General features: G+C 36.5%; 1 protein-coding gene across 2 annotated transcripts; it reads left to right on the top strand.

Moving 5' to 3' along the window:
- Positions 1-14902: 14902 nt before the first annotated feature.
- On the top strand, positions 14903-26093 carry LOC6563933 (NADP-dependent malic enzyme). 2 transcript variants are annotated; one of them, XM_001990173.2, is made up of 4 exons: positions 14903-14979; positions 18418-19198; positions 24114-25042; positions 25106-26093. In XM_001990173.2, the coding sequence occupies exons 1-4, from the start codon at positions 14918-14920 to the stop codon at positions 25779-25781; spliced, it is 2448 nt and encodes an 815-aa protein (XP_001990209.1). In that variant the 5' UTR covers positions 14903-14917; the 3' UTR covers positions 25782-26093. The 2 variants fall into 2 exon arrangements, with proteins under 2 accessions (XP_001990209.1, XP_032592804.1); XM_032736913.1 differs by lacking the exon at positions 14903-14979 and adding an exon at positions 17375-17614.
- Positions 26094-26494: the final 401 nt, after the last annotated feature.

Raw genomic sequence — 26494 nt, 5'->3', positions numbered from 1 at the left:
CAACTGGCCAAAAGCCCATTAGTGCAAAGCAAAACAGCGGCGATGACTTATGCTGGCATCTTGTTGCCCTCCAGCTGTCTATCCATCCGTCTGCCTGACTGTCTGTCTGTCTGTCTGTCTGTCTGCCTGTCTGTTTTGCTTTTGGTTTAAGTATATTTTCAGATTTTCTTTTCTATATATATTTTGTTGCTTTGTTTGCTCCTCTGCAAATTTCATTGAATATCGATATACTAGTCGAAAGCTCAGAGACAGTAAATTAATTTTTCAAAAAATTGGCATTCATTTCATTTTCATCTTTTGCTTTTGGCTTCGCTCAACATTCGAAGATTTTTTTTATTTTTTTTTTTTGAGTTGATTTGTTGCTTCTGTTTCTGTGTGTTCTCTGTGTGCCGCAATTCATTTATTATTATTGTTATTTGTTGTCACATTGTATAGCTGTTACAATTTCTGCACAATGAGTTGATGTTTTTTTGTCGCTTGAATTCAATTATCGGCACTCACAATTGATAATTTCAAACATAAAAGATTCGTCTCGCGGCTCTAATGATTAAGAAACCCATACGAAATTTGAGGCAAAACCATGTGCTTTTCTTAAGAAATAGAAAACTTAAGATGATTTTTTGCTTTGGCTGCAATCAATATAAATTCAAAACTTGTTAAGGCACTTGTTGTTGACAGTTGCCTTTTTTCTCACATTCATGCTAAGGAGTAAAAGTTGTATGCCGAAATACTCGTAGAATTTAATACATTAAATTCAAACGAACCAATTCAGACCCTCATATCTTTGTCATATCTGAACTGAACATAAGTCTTATTCATTTTTTAAAAACAGTTCCTTTTGTTTTGGAATGAAAAATGATTATATATTAAAATCAAAATTCAATGTATACATATATCTTTTTTGACTTTGTCATATCTAAAGTGCATTTAAGTTTTTTATTTGCATTGCTTAAAGTTAATGTCTAGTTATATTAAGTTAAAAAATATTTAGTAGCCACTAATTATGCTGGCACAACCCAACAATATCTAAACTATAGCCTTCTGCTGACAATAATACACATTTTCCAACTTTGCTCAACCTTTTCTAACTCAATTTAAAAATGAATAAAAGCTTTTCTGCAGCTTTGATTAAACCAATAAATAGTAGCTTGAAAATAAAAACAATTTCTCAACTTTGCTAAAGGTCACTTAGGCTCTGCTCTTGTTTCTAATCCCATATCGACTTGTCTTTTTTTTTTGGAAGCAGATTCTCTGAATGGTCTTAAAATGTTTATCAACTGTATAGGTAAATTGCATTAAGGCTTCATGCTGAATAGCTCATCAGACGTTATGGCATCCCACTAAATATGCAAGCAAATGAAATTAGAAGCAGCTCAACTCCAAAGCAGCTCCTGCCTCTCCCCCAAACAATGCCGAGCAGCCGCCTTTTGTTAAGTTCGCCAGCAGGCAGCATCCATTCGGCTCCTTTATCGTGCTATGGGTAGGGGTGAGGGATGGGGTGGACGTAGGTGGAGATAGGGCGTATTTCGACTTACGTCTTTCGTCTTTCGTGTAAACCAAAAATAGCATCACGTTTTAAATTGCTGCTTATCAAAACATGTTCTTGAACTGTAATCTGTTTTTGCGCTCCCGCGCACGCCAATCCTTAACGGCGTCTCGCCCCACCTGCCACGAAGACTGATATAAATAGAGGGGGGAGAAAGAGGGGGACAGGTCTTTTTGGGAGCCACCACAAAACCAAAAGCCGGCAAAGCGGCGGTGTCAAGTGAGCAGCGTCGCTGAAGCATAAAATGAGTGAAAGCGAGTCGGAAATAAAAACGCAGCAAGCAACGCAAACTGACACATCATTTATATAGAATGTACGCGGAATGGAGACGGGGATTGGGGGAGAGTGGGCGGGGCCTAAGAGCGTTATATGTAAATTGAAACGAGAAGCTGAGCCCGACCAAGCGTCACCTGACCAAGTCCCATATCCATACATACATATATCAGTATGCTACGAAGGAGACGACACCAAAAAAAAAAAAAAAAAATAGAAATGAACATTAGCACAAAATGACTAAACGAAACGGAGCTGAGCTATAGCATATAGACAGCGAGATCTGTTGCGTAAGTTGCACTGGGTTAGCCACTTGAGCAGACCTGAGCATAAATTTAGAGCTGTCTACTCATGGTTACCCATCGCCGTCACCGTCTCCATCCAGCATACGCGCATCTAGCGCAATCTGTCATCTGTGCGAGCTGTCGGCGCTTCATAAATTTGTGACACTTTTCCTTCGAATTTATTACGCCAAATAAATCGCGAGTTTGCTGTGCTGAAAATTTAACATACGCGACGAGTTAGCTGATATGCTTGCTCATTTGGTATTCATTAGAGCAACTCTCGACCTCTTATGCCGTTTTGGGCCAAGTTAATTAATTGAACAAAAGCCGGTCTGCCAATGTCATTGCACACACGGGTCTGCCAGTAAGTCCTAAATGGATTGGGCTTTTGTTGTCGCTACTCTAGCCATTCATTCTATCATTCAACTTCTTCAGTTAACAGCCAGCTACCTCCTGGCTGGAGTTCCAGCTGTGACTACGAATACGTTGGCCCCTTGCTCCGGCTCGTGTTGATTTTTGAAATTGTTTGGCACTTGAGTGGCAAAGTGTTCCCGGGTGGCAGCCAATGTCTGGTCATGATTGAGCAGCCCAGCAGCCAGCAAAGAGCATGAGAAATTGCAGCTGCACTGCTAAAACAGTTCACAAATAGGTGAGACTGTTCTATAGGATACTGATTCGACTAGCGGATACCCTGTACACAAAATTAAATGTTTCAAAATGTACTTCAAGATGTGGGTTTGTTTTGAATATTAAATAAATAAAAATTTAATATATTAATTTATTTTTATAAATTAATTTGTTTCTTAAAAAATGTACACGACTTTTTGGACTTATAAAAATAGTTGCAATTTTATTTATAATATATTTATTAGTAATTTATTTATATTTATTAGTTTTTAAAGTGCAGCAAAAATGCGCTTTATTGGTTTACAACGATTTTAGGTCACTTAAGCCAAAGTTTTTTTAATGTAAAAATATTAATAAGTATGTTTAGCAGTTACAATTATAAATAATTAATAGGAAATAATTAAATTTAATATAAAAAAATATATATATATAAAGGAAACGTAAAGTTTGAATGTGTTTTCCGTAACGAATCAAATTAAATTTGTTTTTTATTTAAATTTAATTTTCTTAATATTAGCTGATTGCCACAGAAGCCACTTTTATATATACTATAAGTCTTTAGTTTGAACTGATGATTTACTACATACACTTAAGCAGCACTATCATAGTCTGTAAGAATATTACAGGATATATATAATCTAAAGTGAGGTGATGTTGCTCATGGAATGCTAATAAAATCAATGTTGTAGCAACCAGCATTGCCCGGACACTTTGGACAAAAAGTGCACGTCCACAATTGGCTAACGAGAGGCGGATAGTCTGTGGCAAATTGCCGTACAGTTGTCGGAATACATCTAGTTATTATTCACAGTGCATTGTGCACTGCGAACCGAATAATTGGTTGAATTGAAATTAAAATTTGTATGCAAATTTTGCAATTGCAATTGTTTAAGTGCAGCCACTATAAATTATCGAACTCAATGCAATTTAATTATGAATATAGACAGACATCAGATAATTTCAGCAATTAATCATTATTGTCAATAAGTGAAAAAAACCAAATTTCATTTTCTATGTGGACATTAACTCTATATATATATTTGAGTGTTCAGATAGTGGGCTCGTTATTGATATGATTGCGTTGGACAGTTTAATTCTTAATTATTGATATTTATTCACTTTTGTTTTGTTGCTTGTTATCATTTCGATGAAGTCAAGTCAAGTTTTGGCTTAAACTATTTACGTCAACAAAGCCTAACAAAATAAATGCAGTGGCCAAACAATCGAATAAACAATCAGTTGCAATCCAGTTTATTGAATAGAGACTTTAATCAATTATTCATTTAGCCAACAGTTCAACTGGCAAGTTAAACTCTACGCAATGACAAATCCAATTTTTGAATTGCTACGAAATATGTGGTCAGGCAGTTAAATCTCTAAGCAAGGCAAGGGATGGGCAAGGATGGGGAGGTTAACGCACGCATTCAAGTCATAAGTAAGGTCATCATTATGGATAAGCGCAATGTATGTGGGTTTTATGTACTTAACACTTCAGCTCGTCGCACTGTGATGACATAGAGCCCACCCAGTTGGATAAGGAAAATCCCAAAGCATCAGGCACTCACCTACCCCTCAGACCACGCTCATCCTCATCCAATTGGGGCACAGAATGCGTCCGGCTGAGATGCGAGGTCGACCAGATGAGCAATTTATCTCGCAGCTGTTTACTGTTTCACTTGGAGCCAACGCAACATACAAGGCAGCCGAGCGGTCGGAGACGTCATGCTTGGCTGGAGCCACTTATGTGCCCGCTCTTACACACACTCACAAACACGCACACACAGCCGGAGCTTTATGATTTATGTGTTGGTGTAAATACATAAGCACATCCGCATAAAAATAAGGATCCCAATGCCCTTGTGTCCAAACGCATACGGATTCATTAAATGTGCAAAAATTGCGGCGACTGCGAAAGTGAAATTAAAACTGTATTTCTGTGAAAAGGCGTGGTCGTAAATTGAAAGGAGGACATCCCATGCCCAATCAAGATGTCCTTGCTGTGTGCATTTAACACACAGCAGCAGCAGGCTCAAAGTGCAAACAGCAGCGTCTGCTGCGCGTTGGAATTGTGGGCGGTCCTTCACTTTTTGCAGTCACTGCTGATGTCCTTTGCACGCATCACACACACACACACATATGTCTGCACATGCGTGTGTGGGTGTGAGGTGGGTGTGTGTGTGTGTGTGTCTGTGCTTAGTCTTAAGCACGCAAAATGTGCCACTGCAAACGCCCACAAGTGGAACTGCCCCTTAATCTGTGTCGTCATTTCGCTCGTTGACATTTATATTTGGTTGTTGGTTTTTGCATTTTTTTCATATTTGTTTGTTTGTTTATTTTGCTGCCCGCTTTTTTTTAGCCGTTTGCTTTCATAAGCATAAAGTGCTCTTCATTATGCGCATGAAGTGAAAGGATAAGTGCAGCAACTATACACACACACCCACACACACACACACATACACACACACAATCACACTCACACACACGCACTTGCACTCGCATTCAAGTTCAAACATTATGCTCTTTTTGTCTGTAAAATGCAAGCAGGAAAAGTACTACAAAATTGCCTTCAATTGACGTGCAGCAACGAAAAAAAAAGTAACAAAAAATAGAGAAAATACGTTTTAAGAAATTTCTTTTAATTTCTATAAGAAATACCGAGTAAATGGTACTGAAATAGAATTGCACTCAGAAGACTGCCACCTGAGCACATTATGTGAACTTTGCAGCGAAAAGAAAACAAGTAAAAAGCTCAGCAGAAAAGTTCTTTAAAACACATTTCTTTTTTGCAGCTAGAACTGACAGTTTCTATTATAAATTCTCCATAATGTTGTAAATTTTCGAAAATAAAATTACTCTGGCAGCTGGTTAAATCTAGTTAATATAAATTCCACATGAGTCTCACACACTTCTTCCCAATTGAGTGCCAAGATTTTATGTATGTGTTGTAGCAGATTTATTGTAAAACCGATTTAGATAAATTCGGAAAGCCTGCAAAAAAAAACAAAAAGCAGAGATAAGTTGTACATAGAATAAACCACCATAGATATGTCTGTCAGAGATCGGATCACTATTAGCGAAGCGATGCTATGAAGAACTTTAACTTTAAGAAAAAAAAACCTGTATCAGAAAAATGATTCAATAATTTCATCTTAAGTTTCTAGTCTGCTGATAATAATTATTAAAATAATTACTATCGACTAGATGGCTTCGAACATATAATTTAATTGTTTTCTTTTTAATATTTAAAGAATAATTAAAATCTTACCATTAAATTTCAACCACTTAGAAGGAACTTTATTATTTATTTACTGAATGATTATTAGCTGCATATATTAAGTTTTCAATCTGCTCACATGAACATCTTAACTAATTTGTTTCCGCTTATCATATGCGTTGTGAATCGGTGAAACTAAGCCCCATTTAGTGGCAGCATTGAGTAAAGTATAAGGTTACGAAATGCTGCCTATGCCATAATCTGTCATAAGTTCGGCTCCTAATAAACTTTATTGCCACAAGTAATCCCTATTGATACGGGGCACAGTGTAAAATTCACAACCAGGCAGCCAAGTCAAGTGAGGGACACTTGAATAAGTCTTTGGGTCTACAAATCGATTGGTCGTCAGGGTCAAGGGGCTTTGCCTTATGGCCTCAGTCGGGCTGAGCAGCGGGGCCGCATTGTTGTCCAATAGCCTAACCGGGCTTAAATTATGTCTGACACAACCGGCAAGCCAAATGTGCCAGCGACAAAGCGATTTGGATTTTTCACACAATTTTCTCTGTCTTGGCAACTCGTTGGCATTTCAGGGGCTGAGGTATGGGGCAGGGGGCGAGGGGTGTATACCCAGTGCACAAAGTCGTTGCTGGTTTTTTTTTTTTTTTTGGCACACTTTCGGCTGTTGCCATTGACAGGCGGAGGACAAGAACACAAAAGGCCTTTGACACCTTTTGTGTATGTGTATGGGTGTGGGTGTGTATGTGTGTGTGTATGTGTGTGTATAATGCGAGTTACGTGGTTTAGCGAGCATCAAATTATAATACGGCGTCTGCTCTTAACAAGGCCTAAAGCATTAAAGCATAACTTTTAATGGACCATTGGGTTTGCAAATGAAATCCATTTTTTAATACACTTTGGATAAGTTTAGAAAGTGCGTGACTAAGAATTAGCCCTTGGTATTAAAAATTATTAACACACACTAATCCAGCAGTTTAAGCATTGTACAATTTTATACGTATAACGGAAATTTTAACACTTATTTTGAATATATATTAAGCATTTCAATTTTCATATGCTGGAAATTGTGAAAAGGGTAAATTGTATAAGGTAAAAGTATGTAATAGGCGAAGGCAGCATATCGGATCCCATAAAGTATATATATACATACATATTCTTAACCGATTTAGCCAAATCAACTGCAACTTTGCGATAATCGATAAATATCGAATATTGAACAAATATTTGGCTTAGCGTGTCTCATAGTCTACGAGTATTATGTATTTGACAGCAGTTTTGAGGTCGGGCTCTCTCGAAAAGAGCATTCTGAGTAGAAAAGTTGGCTTAGGTAATCTTTGTATATGTTTTTCCACTGTGTCAAATTATAACAATTCAAAATTACTTGTTAAGAAATTGAATCTCAAAATATTTTATTAAAAATACCTAATCGATATAAAGTTGGGAAAATGTATATAATTAGTAAGTCCTTTTTGTACATACTATTAAAAATTTTAATTTGTATTTTAAGCTTGGTAAATTTGAATGATATCCTTAACATAATCCCATCCCACAAGCTAGAGGACAGTGTAATGAAAAATCATAAATGTATCGATATATTTAATGTATTAGCTTTCGCAGATTCCAGTGAGAAATTATATCAGTTTGAGTACATAAAATTGACTTTAAAAACGAATGCAAATAATAATCATGAGATATGAATTCCAAATGCAAAGCTAAAACGGCTTGTAAATTATTTTTTCAACTCTTTTGAAATGCACAAAAGACAAATAATAGAATTTATGAGCACTCTCCACAATACAGATCCATGTTGACTATATATTAACATATATGTATACAGACACACATAGTCATAGATACTGGTAACTGTTCTGTATGTAAATGTGCGTTAAGTAAAGGAAAAAGCGAAAACAATCATTTTACCATAATAAGCACTAAATATGCAGAACGCCCCTATGCCAACTTGTTTTTACCAGCGAAAGCAGCAAAAACTGCTTCGCATATATTGATAAATATTAGTTAAAATATGAATAAATTTTTATGAAAGACAGAAACAGAGAGAGATAGAAATAGAGTGAGAGCAAACGAATCAGCCACCTGTGCAGCTCTATGCGCACCAAGTGTGTGTGTGTGTGGCAACAATTTGCCAAACGTTGCGTATACGTAACGAGCAGAGTAAATTGATTGCAAGACGCAATGAGGCGCGTCCTGTAAAACCACTTAAAACATGCCTCAATACATGCCATAAACTCAACCCAGGAAGCGTTTCCCAGTTACCCGGCTGCTTTAGGGTTTCCCTAAGCGAACTCTCACAACATAAGACGGCAAACACACACAAGCATATATATATATAGACAACGAGTTACACCCACCAAATGCAAATGCAAACACACACCAAAACACTCACACACACACACACACTCGAGAACGCTTAAGCCAGACCAACAAACATTTAACCGGCGGCTATGAAATTCGATAAATATCGACAAAGTTTTTCGGCAACGTCGCCGAAACGTCGAGAGTTTATTAAACACAGGAAGGATATGGTCTCAGCAGAGTCAAGACTTCTCCTGCTCCTCCACTCCTTCTCCGCCTCTGGCATCTTCCCGGCTATTTGAATCGTGTTTGCAAAAGGCGCAACTTTGACATAAATATGCAGTCGCACGTTCACCCAGACACCCTCCCCCAGTGACTTCCCAGACTTCAATTACGCGACCGCGCTTTTTACCTTCCATATATGTGTATGCCTGTGTGTGTGTGTGTGTGTGTGTGTGTGACAACCCCCGGGGGAATTATCGCTTACATTTTCAGTCAAGTGCTCTCGTTCATTGTTGCTGATATTGCATAGCTTAGCCGGGCCAAAACACTGTTGTCACTGTCGCCAGCACAGGTAGGAGACAGAAGTGAGCCAAAAAGTGTCGGCCTTGCGTTGATTTGAAATTGTCCTAGGCAAGCATCTGTCTCGGATTCGTAGGGATTCCGACAGTCGCCCGTGCCCCCTTTATGAGTTGTGCGACAGTTTTTACATTAGCCGTTCAGCGAAAAAAGGATAAACATGTGAAATGGAAAATATAATAATTTCCTAGAATTTGCTTTCAAGAAAAATAAAACATGTACATATTATATTTGAAAAAATGGAAAAAGTAAACAAAAATTACAGTGTCTGCTGAGGTGAGTATTTAATACCCTTTCAGAAATGAGTTCAACATCTTTCAAAAACTCCCTCAGACTTATCCGAGTAATGAAATACAATAAGAAGTTGTCTTACAAACGAATATGTTGTAAGATGGTGATGGGAAATTTATAATATTAGCAATAAACTAGCATTAAAACATATACACTTTAAATATGAAAATAAGCAAGAAATGCAGTTGCTGGAGAGCTGAATATTAAAAAGCCTTGCCGAAATGAGTCCAACTCCTTTAAAAACTCATTTAAACAATTCATCGAGCTAAAATATAATAAGAAGTAGATTTTCAAACGAAAGCAACGTCTTATGTTGAGGAGAAATAATAATTATACACAATAGCTAGCAATAAAACATGTGCATTTCATTAAAAAACAAAAATTATAATTTATTTAATTAATTTATAACATGAATTTTTTGGAAAAGCCATATTAAACATCCTTGTTGAGATCATTCCATGCGGCGTTTTACACATTTCTAAGAAATAAAAGCTAAAAAGTATATTTTCAATATACAATATCGACATTCTCGGAAAATCTATTTATAACGGCTACAAAATTTAAATTCTTGGCAAAACAAGGGCCAAGGGCTTGAAAGCGTCTCATGCAAGTGTTCTTATTATTAATTATTTTTAGAAGGACAAGGCATAGCAAAAAGGCAGATTCTGGTTTAAAAACAAAAACTGCAAGTTTGAAATCATAAGCGCTAAAGAGCTAGTCGCTATAATGGAATAATATATGTAGTTAACATTAATAAATATTATAAAAATTGAAGTCACATCGTGAAAAAATTAACATGTTAAAAAAAATGCATTTTGTGATAGCAAATCAATCATAGCATTAAAAATGAAGCGCTGCGCTTAAAAACACGTAATATGTGCTCCGATTTGCACATATCCTTTTGAATATACCACATAGGGTTTGCCACATCTGATATTCTCACATCAAAATTTTGTTCAAACCCATTCGAGCGTTATGTTATTTTCGGCCTGCTTGTTCGGCAAAAAATAACATCAGATTTGTGATTGTCAGGAACAGCCGTGACAGTAGCAGATGTTGCAATATGAAAATATACACACGCACACACTCACACACACACACACACACACTGGCAGTTACACTCATATGTATGAATGGTCAACATGGAGTTGACACTGTATTTGATATTTCAAAAGCCTAAACGCTGAAGGGTAGAAGGGTAGAGGGTAAGAGATGATTTTCTTGCTGGTTCGTCAACTCTGACAATTTGTTTAAAGCGCCCCAGCGACAGTGTAAACTTTTTAATTAATATCAAATATGAAACGATGCCATAAGCGAGGGGACCACCCACTCACTGAAACACACTGATAGAAAGCGAATGTGTGTGTGTGCCTCTCTCTCTCTCTCTCTGTGTGTGTGTGTGTGTCCCGAACAGCATCAGCATTCCGAATAGCTCCGAAATTAAAGCGGCGAAGCAGATGCAAAAAGCTGACAAAAGTGAAATCAACCAACGCTTGTTAAAAACTTTTAATTAAATTTATTGTTGGTGCCTTGAACGCCGCTTGTTTCTGTCGTCTGTTATTGGTATTGTTATTGCTGATTTTGCCTGTTAGTCAACTGTTGCAGATTTACTAATTATTTATGAAAGCAAGTCGAAATACTTATTAAGAACAGAACGACAATCAGACACTTAAATTAACACCTCAATATTAAGCAATAAAAATATTATATTCCACAGTAAATGCAAATCGAGCGACGATTCAAACCGAAGCATATATTTATTTTTAAAGTACACATTTTTCAAAGGAAATAATTAGAAAATAATTCTACATTTTGTATCAATACCTAAGAAAATTGATTATTATTAACATTATTATATTATTTATTATATAGATAATTATTAGTAATTATTATATTATTATATTCTATTGTATTTACTACAAAGTAATTATACTTTAAAGTCCTTATGGACTTTGCTTCTTTAAAGTTCTGTTTAACGAATAATTAAATGAAAGATCGTAAATATAAGATTGTAATTTTAAAAAATATGACAAGAGTCAAAAGTGCTCAGACAATGAACATATATATATATATAGAGTAAAAAGCTGACAGGCCGTTAATATTGATATCCTTTTCAGGCGGCTTAAATAGGGCAGAACGATTTTTAATTGCAATACCGAATTGAAGTAAAAACGGTGGATTGTTTGTGGCTGTTGTGCAACAAGCTGCATTTTATTGACCGCATTCTTGTCTTATTATTATTTTAAAATGAATTACATGCCACATCGGATCGTTTGCCGCATGTTGCATTTCATATCGCGGCTTACGGTTTTGTTTTTTATTACCTAGCCGGTATTTCACAGGTTGTACTAAATTTATTTTTATTAAATTAAATCTTAAAGCTGCCAACAAAATTAAGTTTGCAATTTATGAATTTAGCTCAGCCTTAAGTCGAAAACTTCCCTAAACTAACCATAGGCCTTCAAGAATTATATAATAATTGCTATTTAAAAGTCGTCTTTCAAAATGTTAGTGATGTGTTTAATTTAATATAAAATATTGAACAATAAGTTCTTGTTTTGCCCAGTTGATTTAATTAATATAAATATTTCTCATGCCTTATTTATATGAGTGCATTGCCTCAAAAATGCTAGCAGACCTTAACAATTATGGCGAATAAATGCGAATAATTATGCTTTTGTTGAGTATTTTTTTTTCTTTCTAAAAACCATGGACCAAGGACAAGGGTGCATGACCCACTCCAGTTGCCACCAACAACAGCAGCACCGTAACTACAACAACACCATTGTCCATAGTCCTTTCATCCATTTCCGGACCAAGTGAGAGATCGTGTGTGCGAGACTCATAAAATTGTTGGCTATTTGAACGTTTTTGTGCCATCCATTGAAAAATAAAACGCGACAACTGAAGCTTACCCAACACACACACACACACACTAACACACTTATCTATATATATATATTCCGCTTTAGAAAGGGTGCAAAAAAAAAAAAAAAAAAGAGAATAACTGAAAATTTAACGAAAATAGGAACGAAATGAAGCGCTTGGCTGGAATTTCATACTGTTGGCATGGCATGTCCGCTCACAGACACATATAAGTGTGTGCGTGTGTTGGTGCTGCTGTGTGTGTTAGTGTGTGTGTATGTGTGTATGTTTTCCTTTGACAAGCAGCATAAGTGTGCAGCTTGGCCTGCAACAGCACTCGCTGCTCCTAGCTGCTTCTGGCTGTCCACATCGATGTGTTGGACATTTTATTATATTTGCTCGCAGACATTTTTGCTCTAATACGAAAATGGGATTTTAGGATATAAAAATTATGATAGATTACCGTTGCACACTCCTGCACACACACACGCACATGCTACTGACGTGACTTGGCTTTGTTTGGCGTTCTTTGGAACTGCAATTGCATCGTCGACGTCACCATGAAAATTGCGCCCAGCTTAGCTGAAGAAAATCATTTGATGATAAAAGTGGCCCCTCAATTGCTTTGTTGCTTGTTGGTCTCTTCGCTGGTTGGCTTTTATTAAATTCAAGTCTGAAAACGCAGTGGAAGAATGCGGCAAATTGTTGGCTGCCTGCCGCAGTAATAATAATCCATTAGATAAGTACTTTATTAAAGGACGATCAAAATTTAACTGCATTGTACGCATTTGTTGGCGAAGCAGCTAAATTGGTTTGCAATCAAGTTATTATGGTGTCAAATAATATATATTTTACCTGAATAATATGAGAAATTCTATTCTCACATTCTATAATCGCAGTCAAAGAACTAAATATTTTTAAACCAATTTCGGAAGCAAGAAATTAGGAACTAATTAGGAAAAGTACACATAAAAATCGAATGCTATTACACATTATAAGAAACTGTATTGAAAGATTTGGAAATACTATTTATAATTTCCCACTAATATAAATCATTTTTTGCTTATTTTTCAATTAAGGATCGTTGCTTAAGTGTTTGAAAAATATGAGTTTATCAAAAGCGCCCTAGGTGTGGCGTGTAATTTAATAAATATCTTTTATAAGTCATTTTATGAATATGACGATTTATTAAGCTAAAACAGAAAAAGTTAAAAATGTTGAACTAACTCTCACGTGGCGCCATCTATTGAGTTTATGCTGCAACGTCCTAGCTAACACGCAAACCGCCAAGCAGCGCCCCCTGTTGTACACCGAACAGCGCCCTCTATCTCAACTTATTTAATAATATGTATAAACATAAACAATTGCCGTGAACACATAAAGAACACATTTTAAAAAATTAGATATAATTACTAAAAATACAACTGAATTATTTAATGAGCCCAACTCAAGACGGCGGCACTCAAACTCACCTTAAAAAACATCATGCAAAAAATATGCACAATAAAAGTTCAGTTTGCGAACTTATGATATAATTTACCCAGCTCAAAAACTTGAATTTTTCTAATTAAAATGACAGTTCAAGCAAAAAACAAAAAACAAAAAAACGACACAGTATAATAAACGATCTCAATTGTTGCTGCTATTATTGTTGCGAATTAAGTTGAGCAAAAACCGCTCCAAAAAACTGTTGAGTTAATTAAAAGTTTTTTGCAACTTAAACGACAACTATATAAACGCCAAATCATTAAAATTACGAAATCAGACCCATCTAACAATACTAAAATCTACAACTAATTCGACTTTGCTATGCTCTACCCAAAGAGAGCAAATTTATAGAAGATTAAATAAATGTAAGTTATTAAAATAAAATGTAAATGAATTCATTCAGTTCAGTTCAGTTTACTAAATTTCATTAACAAATTTAATACGAATAATACACAGAAATCACTATTTTTAATTTTTCTAAATTCACAATCTAATAAACTATAACTATAAAAACTATACAAATTGAAAGCCAATGTTTATAACACATTAAATTTTAATTATAATAACTAAAGAAATAATTATTGTTTTTGAATTAATGTAAAATCAATTTTACCTATTACTCATAATTCGTAGTCAGCTTTATCATTATTAAATCGAATAAGTTGACGCATGAATAGTTATTGCCCTGTGCCTTAGGCCAAGTGTGACGATGGTCGGTGCGTTTTGCTAGTATATTTACTGCAAAATAATTATATTTTAATGAACCACACACATACAAAAGACAAGAAGCAAGCCAACTATAACTTCGCGCAAATTGTGTTAGCTAAGGTCAAATTGCGATTAGCCAAGAGACCAACTTGTGGGCCAACGTCTCAGCCAAATGTAATGCTCGCAACAAAGTACACTTTTTTTTAAATTTTCTTTTTCTATAAGGCTGTCCGTCCAATTAAACACAGCTTGTGGCCCCCATCGGTGAGTCAGTAACGTGTGAAGCAACGTCTGATCGCCTCTCGCACGCCTCAGGCGCCCCCCTTTTCGACTCACTACGCACCTGTCAAGCATCGCGTGCTCCGTGCAAGGCGCAAGAGAGCAGCTTAGCTACAAAAGCTAATGTTGTCTCCCTTGTACCGAAACTCCCCCCTCCCCTCCCTTATGCCATGCGACAAAATTTTGATTGTAACAAGTGGCCGGTGGCGAGTTTCAGTTCAGTTTTTGATTCAGTTTCAGACGAATAGGAGCCGATTAACAGCGCGCAACAAATAATAGCTGTTTAACTTGAACAACATTTCAAATGTTAGTCTCAATCAATTAAAGAAAACTTTTTCGTGTGTGTAAATGTTAAAATTTTGTGAGCTTAGCCAATATCAACGGACAACTGCTTGAAAATAAACAAGAACCTTTCAGCATAATTTCGCTAAAATGGGTAATTCCAGTTCCATTTGTTCCGATCGCAATGCCGTAAGGAATTTCGATGAAAATGGGTAAGAAAGCAGAAGGGAGTAAAGCAACGCAAGCAATGATAAACGAGTGCAGTGCGACAGCCTGCAAGAATAACGGAAAAACGAAATAAATGCCTTGACTTAAATTATAAAAACAATTTAAACCTTAAGAAAAATTTACATTTTTACTTAAGAAAGTGTTATAAGTTTTAAAGAATGTCAATAAGCAGTGGGATTTCCTAACAAACTAAAACTCTTACATAAATATAAAGATTTAAATTTATTAATAATAAAATGATTAATTTAAAAAAAAAATATTAGAAACTGCAATTAAAAAACAAATGTTTTATAGATAACTTCAACTTAGAGTTGACCAAAATCCAACTAAATAAATTAATTAAGTTATTGAAAAAAATATGCAGTTTTTAAGTTCTTTCAACTTCGACTTTATTTCAGAAAGTGTTTCTGCCTTAAAGATAAATTTAACTAAGGGTTAACAAAAGTTGCTTTTCTTTATTTATTTTTATTTGCTGCAAATTTCAAGTACTCTCAACTTGAGTCAAGCACTTAATAACACTTATTTATAGTTGGGATTTAAGAGGGCCTCAACGAAGCACTTAACACATTGTATTTTAGCCGAATTAATCTGATGGGTAACAAGCTGGTAGCTGTTTTCATTAGAACCCCCACAAAAAACTATCAAAACAGTATTCAGTAATCCTTACCACTTCATGGTCAACAGTAACTACAACACACACACACGCAGAGCAGGGCGCATGACCCTGGACACGCCCACTACGGTTCCCAATAGTTACTGTTTTCTCTGCCGATTTACATGTATAAAATACAACCGATATTCACGTTTAACGATGCGTTTTACCAGTTTTATTAGCGATTTACTCGTGATTACAATGAAAAAACACCTGAATTTCGGATAAACACAGTGCAGTCCGCCCATTTGTTGTTGAACTATCAGTGGGCGTGGCTGAGTAGCAATTAAATTGATGTCGCTACGTTACAAAGCCATTAACTATTAAATCTCTTGCCCAACACAAAAAATATGTATAGTCTAAGGTTACGATTGAAAACAATCACAATTGCTGCTGCTGCTGCTGCTGCTACTACTGCTGCTTTTGTTGTTGTTGCAATTGCTGTTGCCATGAAATCCCCAATCATACAACAAACTAAACTAACCCATTAATATTTATGTATGAAGGCTACACACCTGTGTCTAATGTTCCACACGCAGTTTACTTTCAATTTTTGGCATTGGCTTACTAGACCCAGGTGAACGGAGGGTTTCTTACACCTTAAATAATATCAGTTTCAATTGCACATTTATATATAATATAATAACATGTGCATATTTCAGTTAAGATTGGAAAATTCTTAAATGAATATTTTGTTAACTACTCTTTTGAGTAGTTTTCAGTTAACAAATACTAAACTCACTGTAAATAAACTAAATACAGAACTGGAGAAATTTAGTTAAATTTTCTTTTTTGCTTATTAAATATTTATATTTTCGTTTTAGAGATTACATTTTATTTTTTATTTCATTTATTTTCTATATTTAAAATCAATTTAGTTTTTGATATTATTTAGGTTTTATTTGTAGTTTATTACCTATTCTTTTGTGTAGTTTTTAGCTAGATAAGTCAGCATTGCTTTTAAATTAACTAAATACAAGTTTTTAGAGTATTTTGCAGACAATCTTAGTTTCTCCTTCTTGTCACGAAAAGGATTTATATTTTAATAATACAGTTATAAAAGTTGAGCCAAAAAATGTTACAGTGTAATTTCGTTACAAAGTTGTATTTCCAAATATATGTTTTTAAAACTGATAGATGTTGTATATTTTTGCATTCTATCTCCAAAATAGCTCTCAGACAAATAATTGGTGCAAATAAAAATTCATATATATATATAAAGATAATTTTTTCGACACTAGCGACCAACTGTTTTATTTACTGTTATATACATATATAGGGCACTTAATCAGCTTCACTCCAAAATTTAACAAGTGTTTTGCTTATCTAAATGAATATAAAACTTTACTATACGTGACTTGCTTATTTATATATCTTAAAGCTCAACTGACTAAGCAGATATATTTTACACTTGCTTTCGTATCACTTCTTATTGAGAAGGTCCCCTTTGATTATTCTGCGAATTGTTTACACTCTCAAGCGAAATGTTTTTATGCCCTGATTGATTGCCAGCAAAGTCATTCGGCTCTGTTCTGTTCTGTTCCGTTCCGTTCTGGCCTTATCAGTTTGCAGTGCATAATCTGCTGTTGTCCCTTTTTGCCCCTCTGCCGTCATTGCTCTAAGCAATGCTAAGTAAAACAAAAACAAACATCGGCGAAAACTGTTAAGTGTAATAGGAAAAACAAAAGCCTCAGCAACAAATCCCCTGAAATAGTCATTCTCAGTTGAATTTAAGTGCTCCAACGTTGCGGTCAAAACGAAATTGTGTTGGACTCTAGCCATAAGCAAAGCAAATAAATCGGCAATATACATAGTTTATAGTATAGTATACATACATATATATACGTATATATATGTATATGTGCAAATCAGCAGACGCCAACAGACGCCAAAGCAATCAAATTGTTCAGCATGTTTGCTTCTCTGCAGCGCTTATCCGCACTTAAAACCCTTGGACGGCTTAAGATGTATATATATATATATATTTGCAAATAATATAATGAATATATGTACAGATGGCATCTGTACTTACGTATCAGCATCATTATCACGGGTGCAAAGTGGGCGTATCACTTTTGTGCTTATCACTATTGCTGATTTGTCTGGCTTTTCATGCAAAAATCACCTGTTTCAGCAGAGTTTAAAATCCAACATCGATTAAAAATATCTTAACTAATCACTCTTCATAAAAGTTAATTACTAATTTTTGACGAATTACAGGCATAAGTATTATCGATTTTAAAATTATATTTACAAATTTAGAACTACCAAAATCAATATTTCCAGTGCATTTCAAAATGTTGTACACAACATTTATATTCTTTTTATTATATTCCATTTTACTTCGAATACTTCCAGAATGCAGATCTTATGACTTCTTTTAAGATTCTCTAAACCCTAAAATTTGTGAACAGTTACTTTACTATACCATGGATTACATTTTCCAAGTGTAATTAGACTATGGTACCAGATTTAAAAATATCTTGGTCATCACTTAAAGAGTTCACTGTTTTTAGAACTTTCCAAAAAGTTCTTTAATTGGCTATAATTGTTATCTACACAAGCCCATTTCTGTTCCCCCTCTTTCGCGTATATAAAGTGATTTTATGCTGTCAGAGCAATGTTCGTCAGATATAAGTATAACTCGAATAATTGAATTATGCCGGGAATCGAGCATTTGTTTTACCTACCCTCCAAACACACACAGACACGCACATCGCACTCTGCGTTAGATTCACCGTTGCTCTCTTTCTCTCTGTCTCATTCACAGCACGCCAATTTATCCAACGGCCAATAATTCCTACAACCCTTCCAATGGCCAAATAACACCGTATCATCAGCAACAGCAACAACAGCAGCAGCAAAATGAGCACGGTTATTACAAGACCACAATACCCGTTGGCGTTGGCAGCGGCGCTAATAGCGGCAATGGCAGCGGCTCTCACTGCTCTCACTGCCAAACAGCTGTTTTGTGCTCACGCGCACTCGCACCCGAGACAACCATAAGCAACAACAACAACAACAAATCAGCGACAACAACACAGCTACTCTCCCACACAAACTCACACACAAACATAAACGCAAGCACGAGCACAACCAGCTGCGATTGTGCTGCTACTGCGAAATGGCGCAGTAGTCGTGTGTGTAAAAATCATACGACTACAACGACAACGCTCGAATATGAACTTTCCAATTTTGCAAAACTCAAAACACAAATCAGTACGCAACGCGACGTTGACGAGGCAACAGCAGCACCAATAGCGACAGCAACAGTAGAGGCAGCTTTGCCACCACCAATATTATCCTCAAGCCACTGGCAACAGCTACAACAGAGCCTCAACGAACTACACCATCACAATCAGCAGCAGCAACTACTAATTGGCAATACCAGCACCAACAATCTGCAACAGCAACGCAACTTTAGCACGATGAGCAACAACAAGGACAATGATCTGCAACGCGATCGCCTCGGTCTTTGGGGCACCGGCGACAATGAGATCGCGGGTAATCTATCGGGACTCGATCGTCTGTACAACAAACGCTTCAGCAAGGTAAGTTCTACCCCCTTTGTCCCCCTATAAATAAAGCCACGGTTCCCAAGAAGTTGTGATGGAAAAATACCAGAGCTGAAAGCGGGGTTGTTTCCAAATATCTATGTATCTATGTAATATATATGTATATGTATATGTACTATAACTGAATATACACATATACAACCATACAAAGTGCCGCAATAGAAACTTGTTAGACGCTACACTGCGAAAAAAAGGGGGGCGTCTACCAACAATAACATTTCGCCAAAAAATATTTTGAATCCAGAATTTGTAGTTGGTCACGATTAGCTCAGCTTACTTTTTAGCCACACTAATAGATATTTTGTTTAAATTACTATTAATTTCTTATTTTTTTTAATTATTGATTTCCACGCACAAGTCTTCGACTAATGCCTAGTTTTTGTTCGCCAATTGCTATTTTTATGCAAATGTCGCATGGATGCTTAAAAAACAAAACTCATAAATAATAATAAAATTGACATTTAGCACAAGTGTCGGCTAACAATTTTAACAAATGAAAAAAAAAACTAATTCTTTGAACGTTTTGTTTGACCTTTAGATGACATAGCTGTCCCAAAAAAGAACAAAAAATAGAAGAAACACGTGCCGCATGGGAACACCAAAGTTCGTGTGTATTTTATGAGCATTCTTTTATATAGAGTTGATGTCATATAAAATCAATAAGTGGGCTATTGAGTCTATTAACTGAGAACTCGATAAATTGACCAAGCAACAATTAGCCACCTGCAACTCACAAAAATTGTTATCACAATCAACTTGGTTTCATTGTCTTACACTTCAAGTTCAATGCCAAATTGCAGAGGCTGTTTTTTGCATGGTTCTTTTTCCCCTGTTGTTTTGCATATTGCTCTTCCGCTTTTATCATCGTCATCAGTCATCCGTTGAGAATTAAACTTTTGCATTCAGAGAGCAATTGCGCAAGCGAGAGCGAGAGCGAGCAATGCGCATGAGCTTTTAAAAGCTTGTAGGGTTTGGGGTTGCAGCTCAATTTTAATGTAATAGGCTCTTCAAACAAATTTATAAACATATTAACACAACTTTAGTACCTAAAGGTAACTCAATAACTTGTTATCATACATTTATAAATCACACAATTGGGCTTTCATATTTATTTTACCCTTATGTTTTTTATTTTTGTTTATCTTTTGATTGCTTTCGCTGTTCCGCTCTTGGAGCAACAGCTGTTTTATTAAAGCTCTTACGAAACAATTTATAGTTCCACAATGGAAAGTTTTCCCATTCTTATCGCATCGCATTGGAATGCATTCTACTGAACAACCCACAATGAATAAAAAAAAAACTGACCTACGTTAAGCGACGTGTTCTTTATTTTCTAACTTGAACTATATAACAAGTATTTATGTACTTTCGCATATACGTAGGTGTATTCAAATCTATGCACCAAAATATTTGTTCAGATAACAACAAATGTGTTAAATAAATAATTTGCATGTCTCGCTCACTTATCCGTGTGATTTTTTTTATTTATTTATCGCTATAGGAAATTAAAGCAAAATATAAACGATAAGTGAATGAAGTCGATGCTTAAATACGCTTTATAATATATTCATCAATAATATTGTATTATAATATAATATATTAAAAATGATTCGTAGACATTTTAATGTATTTAAAATTGGGTATAAAGTCGGCTGTCAAAGTCATCAAAGCCATCTATAAACTTGTATCTAATTAATAGGGTCAAAGTTCTGCATAAGTTAACGCTATGAACTTAGTTTTATCAATAGTTCAATATGCAAATACCATTCAGACAACCTGAGTAATACCCCACTAAGGAATAGCTTAAAGTGCAGCAAACACAGCTTGAATCATGCCGAGTATTTAAAAAGCAACCAAAAAAAGTGACTTTGGTTTTGTATTCAAGCCATTGAAATCGCATCCCATTATGCACACACAGCGTAAAAGCGACCTTTTCACCGTTTCCTTTTGTAGCGGAAACAATTTGTTGGAAATTGTGTCTCTGGTGCCATCTTCACCATCATCTGCTTTTGTTGTTCATTTCGTTGCTTTCGTCATCGCTTCAAAGTATGGCTGCCCACTTAATTATCATGTGGCGTTAATCGCCGATGGCTAACCCCTGATAATGCATATGATGATCAGACACCAGACACCGCAAACATCAGCTGACATTTGTTATGGTTATTTATTTATTTTTTTTGTATTTGTATGTTTGTTTTTGTGCAATCGTTTTGCTGCAACTTCTCCGCTATGTTTCGTGTTAAAACAGTAGCCAGCCAACTGTTGCCAGGCAACAACGATCTCTCATTCAAACTGCTTAGATACATGTTTGTTTTAAATTGTTTTTTATTTAATCACCAGTTTTTTCCTTTTTATTTTGCAATATTTATCATAAATGTTTAATTTTGTGTAATCGTGTACCTACTTATGAGATTCACTGAGAATTACTGTCATCTTTCCGCTATGTTTCATGTTAAAAGCCAACTGTTGCCAGGCAAACCGATCTCTCTCTCATTCAACCTGCTTATCGTGGCAGCAGCGGCACCATTTCAATGTCAATGGTGTCGTTTTCAACGGTGTCGCTCACCCAATCACGAATTTCATCACCGTCGACGATGACGTCGCATAAATATCGTGTTGTTTTTTTTTTGTAATGTTTTCAAACATAGTTGTTATCCGATATATTAAATATGATTTTAAGTTGGACGACGTGCCGTGATACTTGAAGTGTTTGTTGTTACTTTTATAAGCTCCATTAGCGCCATTTAAGCTAACAGCTTCGCACTACTTTTGCACGCAGTCGCCACCTCATGCGTCGACCCTCCCTTTCTGTTCGTGCTTTCTTTTTCGGCACTTGTTTTAAATTGCTACACATTTTGATTAGATTAAACATAATAAGTGTTCTTTGGTTAGTTTCCACTGCACAAATGTCAATTTTCACAAGTATTCAGGGCAGTGCTAAATATATAATTTGTCATCGTTGTTGTTTTTGCTTCTGAGCTAAGCTGTCAGAAAAATTCCCCAAATGACGCACTCATCTTTGTTTTACCTGTAAATTTTAGCCAACATAACTTTGCGTTAATACGTATTAAATTATTGAGGTTCGTTGAAGTGCTATTATTAGATCGAAAAATTGTTGTATTGAAAATATCTTTAGAAACTAATCTATTTGAAGTACAATTAAACATCTGCCCCAATGCATATGAATATATAAACAATAAAAATTGAAACAAATACCCCAATATATAAACAAAACCGTCAATATTAATCAACAAATTGCATATTGCATAATTTATATTATTGTTTTGCGTATTTCTCCAACAATTTGTTGATTTTATTGGCATCTATTCTTAGTTCAGTGCTAAAATTGCGTTCATAAAAGATTTTGCTATAGTTTCCCTAAATATAATGAATAATATGTAACCTAACTTAATATAAGAAATTTGAAATTGATATCATTAAATATTATGCACTTGGTCTGATGTTTTGTAAGCTTCAAAATACGAAAAGATATTTGTTTAAATAGATGTCGACAAAGGGCTTAATCAGTGAATGTTACACAATGCATAAACGTCTAATTGTGATATGGGATATTATATAATATATGTTATTATAAACAAATGCCTTGTTAGCAATTACGTAACAATTTTAACTTAAAAACTACACATAAAACGCAAATGAATATTTATTGTTTGTAATGTCACGTTTTGCACACATGAACAAAAGCCTTTAAGGAATGCCAGAAACTGTTGCCCATCTGCTTTAAAGTGCATATTGTCAGGTAGTGTCGGATATATATGCGCCACAGGAAGTTGCACAACCCAAATAGGTACAGAAAAGCAACCGCAACATAATGTGTATGTAATTGTCTTAGTTATACAACAGCCTTTAAAAAAACAAAAATCAGTTAATAATAAGGCTTTGAAATGTTTGAAATTATGCTCAGTATTTGGCAGCATATCGAGGTCAGCGCTGAGTCAGCTTCAATTCCACTTTCAAATTGAGTGCCCCAATGCATTTGAATACCGGTTCGTAATCGCATACTTATATATGGTCCGTTAGACAGATTCAGTATCAATATATCATATACTGTGTTTGACTTTGAACTTCAAACATATTGCGACTTGAGATGCTAATCTCCCATTTAACGCCTATCTACTGGCTAAGGTCAGTTCAATTCGGTAATCAGGCCACGAGCACGCGCACGGCTCACGACTCACGACTGATCGTAAACCCCAATCGAAAGTCGCCCGATGATGAGACGAGACAGGTTGTCTCGGGGCGCGTGCTTGCGCTTGATGTGCTCGACAATTCAATGATAAGCGTGGTGAGTAAAAACGCAGTTCTCACCAAATGTTGCGCGCGTGTCTCACATGGAATTGGAAAGCGTTCATTCGAAGCGAATATCGATACAAATCGTTTTCCGATAGCAATAAGATATACACTTGTAAAGATATAGTCTTCCAAATTGATATCCGATTGCAAACTAAGACTCATTTGTAAAGATATACCGTTCTAATTGATATACTACAACTGCAAAGTGTAAGAAGTGCTGCCTAATTGTAAAGCTAATTATCTATCCTTATATGTTATAAGTAGTACTTCAAACTGTTTTTATGGCCACTTGCTAGATAATATCATGAGAATGTGCTTGCGAATTATTTCTGTACTGAATAAATAGCATGTAAACTTAATAATCTAATTACATTATATAATAATAAATAATAATAGCATCATTAAATTAGATAATGGGGAACGTAACAAAACCCAACGAATTATATAATAATACTACAAATTTCCACTCTATTGAGTCGGACTTGTTCGTGTCATGACTATAATTGAGACTGAGTCTCATCTGTTGCCAATTGTAAGTAATCCACATTGATGCCTCTCTCTTTCGCTGCCACTCTAGGGTCTAGCCTTCACACACGACGAGCGTCAGGTGTTGGGCATCCATGGCCTCCTGCCGTATACGGTGCGCACCGATGAGGAGCAGGTGAAGCACTGCCGCTTGTTGTTGAATCGCCTGGAGAACGATTTGGACAAGTACAACTATCTAATTGGACTGTCAGAGCGCAATGAGCGTCTCTTCTTCAAGGTGCTTAGCTCGGACATTGCTCACATGATGCCGCTGGTGTATACACCGACCGTGGGATTGGCATGCCAGAAGTACAGTCTGGTTTTCCAGAATCCCAAGGGCATGTTTATCTCCATCAAGGACAAGGGACACGTCTACGATGTGCTAAAGAACTGGCCCGAGATGGATGTGCGTGCGATTGTTGTCACCGACGGTGAACGCATCCTGGGTCTGGGCGATCTAGGCGCCAATGGCATGGGCATACCTGTGGGAAAACTATCGCTATACACGGCTCTGGCCGGCATCAAGCCGCATCAGTGTCTGCCCATCACATTGGATGTGGGCACGAACACTCAGTCCATTCTGGATGATCCCCTCTATATGGGACTGCGTCAGACTCGCTCTACGGGCGATGTCTACGATGAGTTCGTCGATGAGTTCATGCGCGCCTGTGTGCGTCGCTTTGGCCAGAACGTTCTCATCCAGTTCGAGGACTTTGGCAATGCCAATGCCTTCCGTCTGCTCTCCCTGTATCGCGACAAGTACTGCACATTCAATGATGATATCCAGGGCACCGCTTCGGTTGCCGTCGGCGGTCTCTTGGCCTCGCTGAAGATCAAGAAGACAAAGCTGAAGGACAATGTGATGCTATTCCTGGGCGCTGGCGAGGCTGCTCTCGGCATTGCCACGCTGTGCACGATGGCCATGAAGGAGGAGGGACTCAGCGAAGAGGAAGCCAAAGCTCGCATCTGGATGGTCGACAGGTAAGACAAATAAGAGATTTTAGAGCCTATAAGCTATATAAACCAATATTTCTCTCCTTGCAGCCGTGGCGTGATTGTTCGTGATCGTCCAAAGGGTGGCTTGACCGAGCACAAGCTGCACTTCGCTCAGGTCAGCTCTCCAATTGATACACTGCTGGAGGCGGTGACCAAGGTGCGTCCGAATGTGTTGATTGGTGCCTCGGCACAGGGCGGCGCCTTCACCAAGGAGATTCTAGAGAAGATGGCCGAGATCAATGAGACACCCATTATATTTGCCCTGTCGAATCCAACCATCAAGGCTGAGTGCACCGCCGAGGAGGCCTACACTTTCACAAATGGCAAATGCATCTTTGCCTCCGGTTCACCCTTCCCTCCCGTCACCTACAATGGTCTCAAGTTTTTCCCCGGCCAGGGCAACAACTCGTACATCTTTCCGGGTGTGGCACTGGGCGTTCTCTGCGCCGGTATGCTAACCATACCCGAGGAAGTGTTCCTCATTGCGGCCCAAGTCCTGTCCGATCTGGTTTCCAAGGAGGATCTGGACAAGGGCAGCCTGTATCCGCCACTCGAAACGATCGTCAACTGCTCGCTGGCCATTGCCGAGAAGATTGTGGAATATGCCTTCAGCAATGGACTGGCCACCGTATCTCCCGAACCCAAGAGCAAATTGGCCTTCATCAAGGCCCAAATGTACGATCTCGACTATCCGCGTGCCGTGCCCCCCACCTATCACCTGTAAATAATTCCGGCCAACGTATCTCCTGTCCATGTCGTACTCAGTTTGCCTGCTGCATTCCATTTGCTACGAATTTAGCCGCGGGCATCAAAATGAAAGGAACAAAAAACCATGAAAACAGCAACAACATGCATATGTTATTTATTTTATAGTGTCACACATCTTTTTAGCATCATTTAACTCACATATATACACACAAACACTCCTTAACTGCCCCACCCAACACTCTATTTTTGTTTGCTGGCCCAAGTTAATATTTGATTGAAGTTTTTACTAAATTGAAAGTTACATTTTTATGATATGATAACGAGATCTGTATGTATGTAAATGGGGATATTAATCTGCTAGATATCTTTATATGTATGTTTATTAAATACAAATTCTATGTAAACGTGAACACAAACTATGCTAAGTACATAAGTATATACCGTAAAAATAAAAATATAAAAAAATGAAGAAAAAAATTCAATTCTAAGAAACTGTTGGGTTTTTAAGCGGCAAAAGTGACGCACCTGCTTTGGCGGTTAGACAAAGAAAAATGTTTATTCAATGAATTCTTATAGTTGGGGTATCGAGCGCAGTATTGATATTGTTGTATTGAAAACTTTTTGCACGAAGTGATAACGAATATCTATATACTTTCTTCTTGCATAGTAATCTGGATTTTTAACAACGTTTATAGCGCTCAAATTATCAACATGAATTACAATACTTTT

The sequence above is a fragment of the Drosophila grimshawi genome, unplaced genomic scaffold (assembly GCF_018153295.1).
Source record: "Drosophila grimshawi isolate 15287-2541.00 unplaced genomic scaffold, ASM1815329v1 contig_311, whole genome shotgun sequence".
NCBI lineage: Eukaryota > Metazoa > Arthropoda > Insecta > Diptera > Drosophilidae > Drosophila > Drosophila grimshawi.
This window is presented reverse-complemented; position numbering and strand designations above follow the sequence as displayed.